The 12,526-nt window shown below is 40.0% G+C and overlaps 1 protein-coding gene across 1 annotated transcript in view; it reads left to right on the forward strand.

The window, feature by feature from the left end:
• ERICH3 (glutamate rich 3) overlaps nt 1-12,526 on the forward strand; it is a gene marked incomplete at its 3' end in the record, with an annotated part of 155,008 nt that overhangs the window by 65,434 nt on the left and 77,048 nt on the right. Inside the window, exon 7 of the mRNA XM_045291739.1 lies at nt 1,876-2,091. Within this exon, the coding sequence (XP_045147674.1) occupies nt 1,876-2,091 (216 nt within the window). The remainder of the gene's footprint in view (nt 1-1,875; nt 2,092-12,526) is intronic.

A 12,526-nucleotide genomic window follows, 5' to 3' on the forward strand; every position in this document is an offset into this window, starting at 1 on the left:
CTTACAAACCTTTTAAATGAATATGTCCTAGCATTTTAACCAGAGCAATTTATCCTAGGAACACACACTGAATGTTTAAAGAAATAAATTTAAGAATGTTTAATACTGTAGTATTTAAAGCAATGAATACTAAGTAATTTAAACCTCAAGAACTTTGAAGACACTTAAGTGTCTATTAATAGAGTATTACCTAAAACTATCTAGTATATCATAGTAAAATGCTACAATATATTAAATAAATTTAAAAATAAAAAATAAAAGTAGAATTGGAAAGAAGTATCAGACACTTTGAGCTGAAAAGCAAGATAAATAATACCATATTTCTTTTTTATTAACCCATTTTCAACAAGATATTAACTTTGCTATACATCGGGCTGACAAGTGCAACATTAGCAGTTTGGAACTACCAGCCACTTTTAGCGAGAAAGATGAGACTTTCTACTCCTAGAGAGTTACAGTCTCAGAAACCTACAAGGCCTTTCCTATAGGGTCACTGAGTTGGAATCTGCTTAGTGGAAGTGAAACTTAGAAATCAGAAGAAAAAATCCCCTCAAACCCCAAAAGACTTCGAGTAATTGTTTTTACTATTTGTATTATTTTCACTTGTCACACTTTTATGTACATTAAGACAGAAAAGTTGAAAAGCATAAGAGAATCAGAACTCCTGGAAGAGCGTCCATTCCAACATGTATACATGATTTAAATCTCTCTTACATAAATGTTGTTTTCAAACAAAATTACGACCAATCTTTTTCTTCTATAGCAATTAAAATATTAAAAAATAAAATAAATTCCAGGTTATATAAAGTTCCAATTCCAAGTAACAGGTAAATATGATCAAAGATGCTTTAATGTTTGTAAAAGTACTTTAGATGCACACAAAAATTTATCTTTATAAAAATGATTCATTCAAACAGCAAAATATAACTGAAAGTGTAATGTGATTATTGATTATGCCTCTGTTGGCCTTTAGTCATGCTGATGAGACATTCAAACCACGTGTCGCGGCTAAGTGCCATCGGTTTGGTCCTGACTCACAACAGAATGAGCCACCTCCAGTTGGTCCTGTGCCGTCCTAACGAGCAAGGATGGTCGTGTGGCGCTCCACCGCAGAGGGGGCTTCCTTCTTTTGTAGCTGCCCCTCCCTCTCCAAGCACGGTCCCTGGAAAATGGCAACTAAAGCATTAAGAGCACACACACACACAAATGCATACCCTTGCACATTCCCAATGTGCTTGGGAAGTTATTCATGGTTTGGACAAGTTGCCCGTGGAGTACAGTGTTTTTATTCCTCCTGTACAGTTACTGGGTCAGAGGGGATGTACCTTAAAACTATGATAAACATTCCGATTTTCCATCCATAAAACTTGCAATAATTTCCCCTAATTAGTGTACACGATTAGCAATTTGTTCACAGCGTTGCCACTCTGAATGATCTAATACTTGGATAGATGACATCAGACTAAAACAAACAACAACAACAACAACAAAAAGCATACTAAGCCTGTGCAGCTTGGTGAGCTATCCTGGCGCAGCTTCAAAGTACAACCCTTTAAACTTCCTGATGTGACACTGCTTGATTTAATGCGGTTCCCATGGATTGAGCAGTTGGGTGAAAAAATCCTAAATGCACTATAAAAGGCTCAATATCTGTAGGTTTAATTTAAAAATACACTAAAATAACGAACATTTACATTGGTGTGGACACAATAGTGTGCTATGTTTCAGTCCATCAAAGCGCTGTTTCCAGTTTACCCATTGCTAACAGTTGTGTTTGCATGCACGGCTGTCCGGTATAGAGGACTGGCTTTAGTTTTCAGGGATGCTGGGCCATTGCTTCTGTTCCATTGGCTCTTATGTCATGTTTGCTTACAGGGCCAGAAGGCACTGATGAAGTTCAGCAGCTCCACGGACAACTCGCAGGGAACACATCTGTATCAACTTCCAAACATTAACAGTTATATGATGCCTAGTCCTCCACCTCCTCCCGCAGATGGAAAATTCACAAAGGAAAATAGAGCTGAAACATGGAGAAAGAGAAGACTTCGCCCCATCACTGCTCCAAATGGCTTAGAACCTCTCTTTACCAGGGTGATTATGAAATCAGTTTTTGTTTGTTTGTTTACGTTAACGGAGGTAAGGCCTGGCTGGCCTGTGGTGCTGGGGCACCTCTTGGCGGGGGGCTGGCTGGCAGGTCTGAGAGGAGCACCCAGGCGGGCCGGGCACCTCTAGGGGCGGGGGTAGTACCTGGCAGGTCTGCACAGAGCGCGGAGGCAAGGCCTGGCTGGCCCGTGGCACCAGTTGAGGCGGAGCGGGGGACCTGAGCAGGGCAAAGCAGCAGCTGGTGTTTCCTGAGCCCACAGGAGTCCGCAGGCAGTGCAGGTGAAGGGGTTGCAGTCCGCTTCTGGATCAGAGCGGTGCTCTGAGCTGGCCAGAGGATTGGCCAACAGCCTTCATGCCCCTGCTGGGCCCCAACTCTCCAGACTCACCGGTCTCCACGGAGCTCCAGGGTGAGCTACCTATCTGGTCATCATCTTGGCCTCCTCCTACATGGCTAATTTATAGATTCAATTCCCTCTTTCAATTTATAATCATTACAACGAAAGCCTCCTTCAAACACTCTTCAAAGGAAAGAGGTCAAAGGCTAGAACCATGACATCCTGGTGGCACCCCACCTGCCCCTCTATGAGGTTATAGAACAAAATCGTCTCTGGGCTTGGTCAGTGGCATCCAGTGAAGAGAAAGAGGTGGGGTTCGGGGGTTCGGGGCACACATTCCAGTAAGTTGCCTTTGCGTCCTATTGCTTTGTCCTATTTTGTTCTAGAGGGCGCATCACTTTTTATCGTTTTTACAGAGCCCATAAAACTAATTATATTCTGCCCTGAGGCTCATCTCAGCCCCTTCCAGATTTTTGGCTCCCAGTGTCAGCATTGAGATCGTCTGATCTTGATGTTCATCCACGTTCCTTAGTGGCCTTTTGAAAGCGTGGGTGGACCCTATTATTGCTTTGTGAATGCAAAAGGTACAGGCTTTCAAGTAAGAATATGTTTCGTTATTCTGTTTATCAATTTAGAACATGTTTATTTTTGTTTCGTATGTGCTTTGTCAAAGAGAAAGCAAAGAACTAACCCCGTTATGTCCTAGTCTGGGGCCTTCCTTAGGCCCTGGCACAGCGCTCTATGCCGAGTCTCCAAGTGAGGCCAGTGCAGTAGAGAGCCCAGGCTAGGCAAGTCCCACTGCTTCTCAAATTTGACAGGGGGACAACGAAAACCTTTACTTGCTATCTTTATCTTAAAGCATGCCCCTCTTCTTCTACTGACCTGAACTCTAGATTCTTCTTTCTCTAGCTCAAGACAATTGCTGTTGACCCCATGTTTTTCAAAATATGAGTGCCCTGTAGGCTTTTCAGTAGCTGGATTTTCAGAAGCAGATTACCAAGTCATCTTCTAAAATGCTTTTGGATGGACTTGAACTCTCAACTTAGTCGTTGTGCCACCCAGTGATTCACTCTGTATAGCATGCAGTTAATTTCCAAATCTTTTTTCTTTTATGAGAGCTGTCTAATAAAAATATCATGTCAATCACATATGTAGATTTATGCTTTATAATAGGTACATTTAAGAGGGTAAAAAGAACCAACTGATTTAATAATATGTTTAACTAAGCATAAACAAAATATTATTTCAACATATAATAAATTATTTTATGAGATACCTTACTTTTACTCAATATCTTTGAAATATAGTGTATGTTTTCTATTGACAACACATTTTTTAAAAATTAATGACTTTTTAAATGCTCAATGACCACATGAGACAGGTGGCTACTCTCTTGGATGGTGTACCTGCAGATTTTACCTTTGCAATATCTTGTGGATCTCTATCCCTAAAAGCTAACCGAGTTTTAACAGGACTATTGCAATAATCTACACACTACTTCCAAATCATGAAGGGACCCGATTCAGGCTTTGTTTCTTGTCCAGGTGCTGAGGTCTCCAAGGTGAGTAAGACCAAATCTTTGCTCTCAGATTGGTGCAACATAACAGACAAACAGAAGTCTTTACAATGAACTGTAATACATTGTGATTAATATTATCATGGCACACAGAGAAAGGAAACATTAGTTCTGATTGTGGAGACTGGGGAATACTTAAAGAGAAGGTAACATTTGGAATGGTTTTGAAAGACGAGTAGGTAGTTAGTGGATAGAGATGGATCAGAGGGGTCAAAGAAGGCAGGGGACTCACGGATGAGCAAAGCCAACTTCAAGTCCAGTGTATGTGTAGGTTGTTAGTTGGAGTGGCTTTAGCTATGATGCATAATGACCTTAAGTATTGCAGACTGAAGCATTGTTTCACTTTGGGCCAACTTCATAATTACTGGTATGTTTGTGTTAGATCACCAATTGCCACTGAGTAGATTCTGACTCAGGGTGAGTCCATGTATATCACAGTAGAACTGTGCTCTGGAGGATAGTTAATTTCTTGTGGGAGTAAATTGTCAGGCTTTTCTGGTGAATCACTTCTGAATAGATTCAAACCTCCACTTTTTTGCATTAGCACGTGGGGTTAAATGAAGTCTTTTGGAATACCTCAAACATACTCCTTTCCTGTTCAGCCCTTTCACCACTCTCCCAGTGAAAGTGTATTATTCTGGAATTCAAAGTCTTTCAGATGCTGGTCCACTTCCCAGCATTCTTCCCATCTATGCTTACTGATCCCTACACCTTGAACTTGCTGGTCCACTACATCATAATTCTTCTGTCTTTTCTTTTTAAATGATTTTCTATTGAATTTCAAATCATTTATTTTCATTCTTGTTCTCATTTAATTACTTGCTTGTCAAATATTTGTGGTTATCTTTTAATAAAGTGGGGAAATTTTATTTGATGCTAACAACTATGATTATATGTATTATTTGGTGAACCTATGTCATGTGTTTGGAATTTTGTTCAGTGTTTTACATACAATTCCTTATTTAGTATGCACAAAAGCTACATATAACCTCCTCTCTGGGAGACGGGCAGCAGAGGGGTGGGTGAAGGGAGACACCGGGCAGTGTAATATAATATACAATAACAGTTTATAAATTATCAAGGGTGCATGGGGGAGAGGGGAGGAGGAAGGGAGGGGGAGGGGAAAAAAGGAAAATGAGCTGATTCCGGGAACCCAAGAGGAAAGCAAATTTTGGGAATAACGAGGGCAACAAATGTATAGATGTGCTTTACACAATTGATCTATGTATTGTGATGAATTGTATGAGCCCCAATAAATTGATTTAAAAATTAAATAAAAAATGGATAGTACACAGGAACCCTGGTGGCCTAGTGGTTATGAGTTGGGCTGCAATCCACGGGTCAGAAGGAGAAAGATGTGGCTTTCTACTTCCATAAACCATTAAAGTCTCCAAAACTCCCAGGTGCAGCTCTACCCTGTCCTGTAGGGCTGCTGTGAGTCAGCACTGGCTTGATGGCAATAGCGAGGAGGTATAACAGTCTCCCCAGTTTAGAGATGAGAAAGCTTAAGATTAGAAAGCTTAAAAAGCATGCCTAAAAACCATGTAATTAATTCTTATAAAAATCAATTTATAGACCCAGTAGGCTGACATTGCAGAATTTGCATGCGATTCTCATACATCCTCATTGTATGGAATTCATTTAAGAGACTTTTCTCTGGAATGGTTAAAGATATTAATTATAGTCGGTGCAGTGAGGTAGAATTACTCGGTATGGCTTTTCCATTACAGTCTTCATTACTCTCACCCAGTGACTGGATGAGAGTGTGTAAATAAGGTGTAGTGACTCTAAGGAGCGGCTTGTTTCATTTTGCCAGTCTTTTGGGTATAAGAGAGCCATTTCAGAAGCAAGAAGAGGAATCTCATGACCATCAAGAAAGAAAACCACCAGTGGAGCACATGCCAGCTTGTTGCTTGAAACCGTGGAGGCAGCAGAGGCACTGGAGGCACAGAGACTTGGAGACAGAGTGGATTGGGAAGTTAAAGAAGTTAAAGCCGTTAGGCAGGAGGCTGGCTTGCAGAGTGCGGTGCCCTTTAGGTATTTAATGCGGCTAGAGTGGCTTTTTAACACTTGCTTGCTCAGGACGGAGGCCAAGCGACTTCATGGCTGAGAGGTTGAGAGGAGTAGAGATCCAGGACTACCTGCATGAGTGAGAAGAAGTGCTGCAGAGCAAAGAAGTCTCTCCTTAACACTTTGTGGCCTGTTAACGTCCCTATAAATCCACATAATCATGAGTCATATCTGTTAGTTCTGTGCGCCCCTTGTACCCTGTTTCCCTGAAAACAAGACAGTGTCTAATATTAATTTTTGCTCTTAAAGATGCGCTAGGTCTTATTTTCAGGGGATATCTTATTTTTCTATGAAGAAGAGTACGGTACACATTTATTGTTTATTGTTTTAATAAAAGAGACCTCGCACTTCCTGTCTGCTCCGGTTACAGTCCAGAATCCAGAGTTACGGTAGCTTTGGAGGCCTTATTTTCGGGGAGGTCTTATTTTCAGGGGGATGCCTTACATTTCAGTGAGAGGCAAAACTATAAGTAGGTCTTATTTTCGGGGGAAACACGGTGACAGATGACAGAACCTAGCAGAGGAAGTGAGCCCTGGTGGGGAGGAGGGTGGAGGTTGGTATGAGAATAGGGTGTAGAAGGGTTAAGAGTGGAGGCATATATGACCTTTGCCTTGGGCCAAATGGCCTTGGGCTGATGTGGATTCTCCGCCCCTTTTGTGTAACCAGAGAAGGTCAAACACGGCCCCTATGCCATTTCTGTGAGTCAAAAATGGACGCAGTGGCACTCAACAGCACCACCAGACACAGACTAAGGATCTGGAATGACATCCACCACTCCCAGCTCTCTCAAAATCCTCGTGCACTACAATGCATTTCTCTAATGGGACCATACAATGGGTGATTACAATGTGATTCAATCTTATCCTTTCTTCAGAAAGATATGTCACCTCTCCTATGACTCTTTGTATACTGTGCTTAGTATTGATCCTCATGTAGTTCTACTATTCTTTCTACTCCCAGACAATGAAGCTTATTGAGAGCAGGTGTTAAATTTAACATATAATTTAATCAAATGTGTTTATTATTTCTATGTTTGTATTTTATTATCCATGTGAAATATTAAACTCTTAATTATACCTTTAACATAGGTAAACATTGTGGAAATCAATTAGGCCTTCCAGACCTATATTTTGTATCTCTAATGAAAAATAAGGCCCGAGAAATATTTATTTTGCTACAAAAATTATGTATATTTTTGTCTGACTTAATGTAAAAATAATTTTAAACTTATTTTCTAATCAATATTTTAACTTGGTATTTTACTACTGGGTTTTCCCACCAGTAGAATCAGTTTTGAGAAAGAAAAATTAAAAGATCAGCATGGTTTATTATACGGTAATTTAATATATCTCAGAGTAGGTTGATTTGCTTCAGACAGACATTTTCCTTTCAGCAATATTTTTTGCTGTTTAAAATTAGTAATGCAGTTTTGTAACTATATAATTAAGCGGAGCTTGCATTTAACGTTTATAAAGTCCGTTCAACAGCCACAATTTCTTAGGAGCTGTCACTGTAAATCAAGACTTTGAAACAAATAAAGAACCAAAAAGTTGTTTCTAGCTGTCATGGCCGCGGTTCAAACTCAAGAGCAGAATTCTTGATTAAAGGGTTAGACTTTTTAGATCTTCTCACTAAAAGTAAAATTCAAGTTAATAATTTCCAGCTCTTAACATCTAATTCATAGGTTAAACGAGAGGAAGGGGGCAGGGTTCATGTACGTACTCAAGAACACTAAAATATTTCCTGTTACCTCTAGAAGGATTGAGGCATTGCTGGGCTTGGCAAGAATGAAAACCAAGTGCGGATTATTGGAGGAGTTCTGCTAGTAGAGTAGTCAAGCAATTGGCTGCCCTTGGAAAGTTTTGTAGTTCAAACACACCTACTACTCTATAGGTAGAAGACATGAAAATCTGTTATCATAAAGATTTACAGTCCTGGAAACCCTGTGAGGAATTTTTCTCCAATAGGGTTGCATGAGTCAAAGTCAACTCAATGGCAGTGGGTTTGATTTTGGTATATGAGTTATCAGTAGCCTGAGTGGCATACTGATTAAATAGTGAGCTGCTAATCATTAAAGTCAGCAGTTCGAAACAACCAGTCACTTCCCAGAAGAAAGATGGGGCTTGGAGTTGCAGAAGATGAAAGCAAATCCATGAGAGGCCAAATACACTCATGAGCATATCCCAGACTAATTTCAAGGACATCTCAAGAACAGATTGATGCATTAAACACTAATGACGGATCTCATGAGCTAGGGGAGGATATAAAAAATGTCATCTATGAAGAAGGCAAAAGGTCATTGAAAAGAAAAGATGAAAGTGGATGTCAGAAGAAACTTGAAAACTTGGTCTTAATCATAGAGTAGCTAAGGTAAATGGCAGAAATGATAAAATCAAAGCACTTAACAGAAAATTAAGAGCATCTCAAGAAGACCAAGTAAAATATTGTAATTAAGTGTGCAAAGACCTATATTTAGAAAACCAAAAAGAAAGAATATGTTCAACGTATCTTACATTGAAAGAACTCAAGAAAAAATGCAAGCTTTGAGTTGCAATATTGAAAGATTGGGAAAAATATTGAATGATGCAGAAGGCATCAAAAGAAGATGGAATGAATGCACAGTCACTGTACAGAACTGCACAACATTCCATAATTTCAGGAGGGAGCATATGAGAAAGAACTAATGATACTGAAAGAACCCTAAGCTGCACTGAAAGAATTATCTGAAAAGAAGGCTCCAGGAATTGATGGAACACCAACTGAAATGTTTCAACAAAATGATGATGCCCTGAAAACACTCGTATATGCCAGGGAATTTGGGAGATAGCTATTTGGCCAACAGAATCGACGATATCTATATTTCTTATCTCTATATACCCATTCCAAGAAAAGTGATCCAACAACATGCTCAAATTATAGAACAATATCATTGATATCACATGCAAATTAAATTTTACTGAAGTTCACCCCACACCAATTGAAGCAGAACATTGATAGGGAGTTGCCAAAGGTTCAGGCTAGATTCAGAAGAGCACATGGGAAAAGAAATATCATTGCTGATGTCAGATGGATCTTGACTTAAAGCATAGAATACCAGAAATGTTTATTCCTGTTTAATAGTCGAAGCAAAGACATTTGACTGTGGGGATCATAACAAACTATGGATAGCCTTGAGAAGAAAGGAAATTACAGAACACTTCATTATGTTCATATAGAACGTGCATATAGACCAAGAGGGAGTGGTTCAAATAGAATAAGAGAATCATTCATAGTTTAATTTGGTAATGGTGTGCATCAGGGTCCTATACTCTCATGATACTTATTCAATCTGTATGCTGAGCAAATAATCAGGATTTTATGAAGACAATTGTAGAATCAGGAGGAAGGTGTATTAACAAACTGTGATATACAAATGACACAACCTTGCTTGTTGAAAGTGAGGAAGACTTGAAGCATTTACTGATAAAGATCAAGAATTGTAGTCTTTCATATGGATTTCAACTCAATGAGAAGGAAATAAAAATCCTCACCACTCTACCAATATGTATCATTCTGATAAATGGAGAAGAAATAACAATCTTCAAGGATTTTGCCTTACACTTGCTTCCACAATCAATGATCATGGAAGCAGTAGTCAAGAAATCAAACAATGACATACATTGGGTAAATCTACCATACAAGATCTCTTCAGTGTTGAAAAGCAAGGGTGTAATTTTGAGAACTAAGGTGCACCTGACCCTAGCCATAGTATTTTTCATGGTCTCACAGGCATGTGCTTGACATTGAATAAGAAGTTCAAAGGAAAATTGATGCATTTGAATTATGGTATGGGTAAAGAATATTGAAAGTCCCTTAGACTGCCAGAAGAACAAACACATCCGTCTTGGAAGTAAAGTCAGAATGCTCCCTAGAAACAAAGATGGTTTAAGACTTCATCTCACTTACTTTGGACATGTTATAAGGAAAACCCAGTCCCTGGAGAGGACATCATACTTGGTAAAGCAAAGAGACAGGAAGAAAGAGGAAGGCTCTCAATGATATGGATTGATATGGTGGTTGCCGTAATGAGGTGAAACATAAATAAGAACAGCTGTGAGGATGCTGCTGCACAGGCAGTGTTTCATTCTGTTTTACACTGAGTCACTATGAGATGAATCTCATTCAAAGGCACCAACAACAACAACATGAATTAGCGGTTGTGTTCTCATTTCCTTAAAAACAACAGCAAACTATCTCAAGTGTTATCAAATCAGTTTTGACTCGGTGACTCTGTAGTACATAACAGAACTGCTCCCTAAGGTTTCTACAGAGACAGACTCATCTTTCTCCCTGGGATAGACTGGTGGATTTGAATTGTTGATCTTGAGATTCTCAGCCAAACTTGTAACCCGCTATGCCACTAGGGTTTCTTTGACTCACTTTGTACTCCTTTAAATTCAGAAAGCTCCCAATTTAGGATGGGATTAAACTGCTGTAGCTTTTATCTCAGCAAAGACTGAGTAAGAAATCCGTAGTTGTTTCATCCTTATATTTAGTCAAATCAACATTTACAAGGTCCTTGTATTGCAAAGGGAACCCAAGTCACTTGGCGAGGTAATCACTGGATATCTAACTACAAGGTTCAGGGTTCAAACCCACCAGCCTCTCCATAGGACAAAAATAAGACTTTGTTCTTCCATAAAGATTTATAGTCTTGGAAACCATGGTGAGAAGTTCTACTTTGTCTTACAGAGTTGCTACGAGTTAGAATTAACACCACAGTATGGGCTGTGGTATAAACGAAGAATTGAAAGGTTGGCTGACTCGCGTTTTGACTCACTCCAGGCACTTGAGAAGACCATCCCTATGGAGTAGAGCTTTGCTCTGTGCACACTGGTTGGTTATGAGTCAGAATTCATTAAATAACACGTGACTAGGTTTTGGGTTTACTAGCTTCTAGGGACCAGTACAAGGAACCCTCCTGGCATAGTTGGTGACCCTTTGGGCTGCTAAGATGATTCTGAATGGACTGGGTGGCAGTTGACCTTTGTTTTTCGAGACCAGCACTGCAACAAGGTTCAGGAGCCATAAAGGTAGAGAAACAGCATCCTTATCCAGTGAGGAAGATGAGTGCATGGGGATAAGTTCACTACCGGAAATACGTTTTCTTTAGTAGAAGCAAGTTTTAGTTTGGGACCACTGAAATCAGTTAAGTTGCTGGGTCTTTTGAGATACCCTATTGCTGGGTGCTGTCAAGTCAATTCCAATTCATAGTCACCCCGTGTGACAGAGAGGAACTGGCCCATAGGTTTTCTATGAATTCCCCTTTACGGGGACAGTTGGCCACATTTTTTCCGCTTTCCCGTGCGGGCTGCAGATGGATTCAAACCAGCAATCTCTGATTAAGTAGCTCACTCACTCACTGCCATGGAGGGGCGATTCTGACTCATAGCGATACTGTCGAACTTGCACCAAAGCGTGTGTGTCCAGGGAGAGGGAGTACGGGGTAGGGAGTGGTCTAGCCACGGAAGTCCCTCCCAGCAGAAAATATGTGTATATAGTTGACTTGTGAACAATACAAGTTTAAACAGCACCAGCACAGTTATAAGCAGATTTTAAAAAATTAAACACTTTTCATTGTGAATTCATTGGGGGTTAACATAAAAGCCGATTTTTTCCTCTTCTGGTATAGCTCTGGTGGTGTATAGTAGGTTAAGAATTGGGCTGCGCTGTAGGAGAAAGATGAGATTTTCTGTTCCTGCAATGATGTACAGCCTCAGAGCGACCATGTAGCTCAGAAGCAATAAAGGCCACATGGAAGAAACACACCAGCCTGTGTGATCATGTGGTGTTGATGGGATCGGATATCAGATATCTAAAATTCAGAACAAAATCATACCCAATGTGAATGGGGTGGGGACATAGAGTTGAGACCCAATGCCCATCTGCAGACAATTGGGCTTCCCCTCACAGAGGGTCACAGGGAAGAGATAAGCTAGTCAGGGTGCGGTATAACACCGATGAAACACACAACTTTCCTCTAGTTCTTTCCACTGTCATGACCTCAATTCTACCTTACAAATTGAATTTTTATTTTTATTACAGTGAACTTGAGTGTTGTGAACATTCGCTTCAAATGCTGTAATGCTAATCATTTCTTCCACATTCTGTGTGAACAGTTCATCTCTCTAGTAGCTCACACAGTCACTTGACAGCATTTAAGGGGATACTCACAAGACTTGAGTTTATAGTAGTAACTGAAGTGTTTGGGTTTTTCTTTCTGCAACTGGGCCTGCACAATGTAGGCCTGTGTTGTTCAAAGATCTCATTAGAAACAATGCAGGAGTTGACAGAAGAGGTTAGAGTAGACAAGATTTCTTTTTTAAAATTCATTTTATTGGGGGCTCGTACAGCTCTTATCAGAATCCATCCACCCATCTGTTGTGTCAAGCACATCTGTACA

This window comes from Echinops telfairi, unplaced genomic scaffold (genome assembly GCF_000313985.2).
Source record: "Echinops telfairi isolate 266 unplaced genomic scaffold, ASM31398v2 ScPeMD7_443;HRSCAF=831, whole genome shotgun sequence".
Classification (NCBI taxonomy): Eukaryota; Metazoa; Chordata; class Mammalia; order Afrosoricida; family Tenrecidae; genus Echinops; species Echinops telfairi.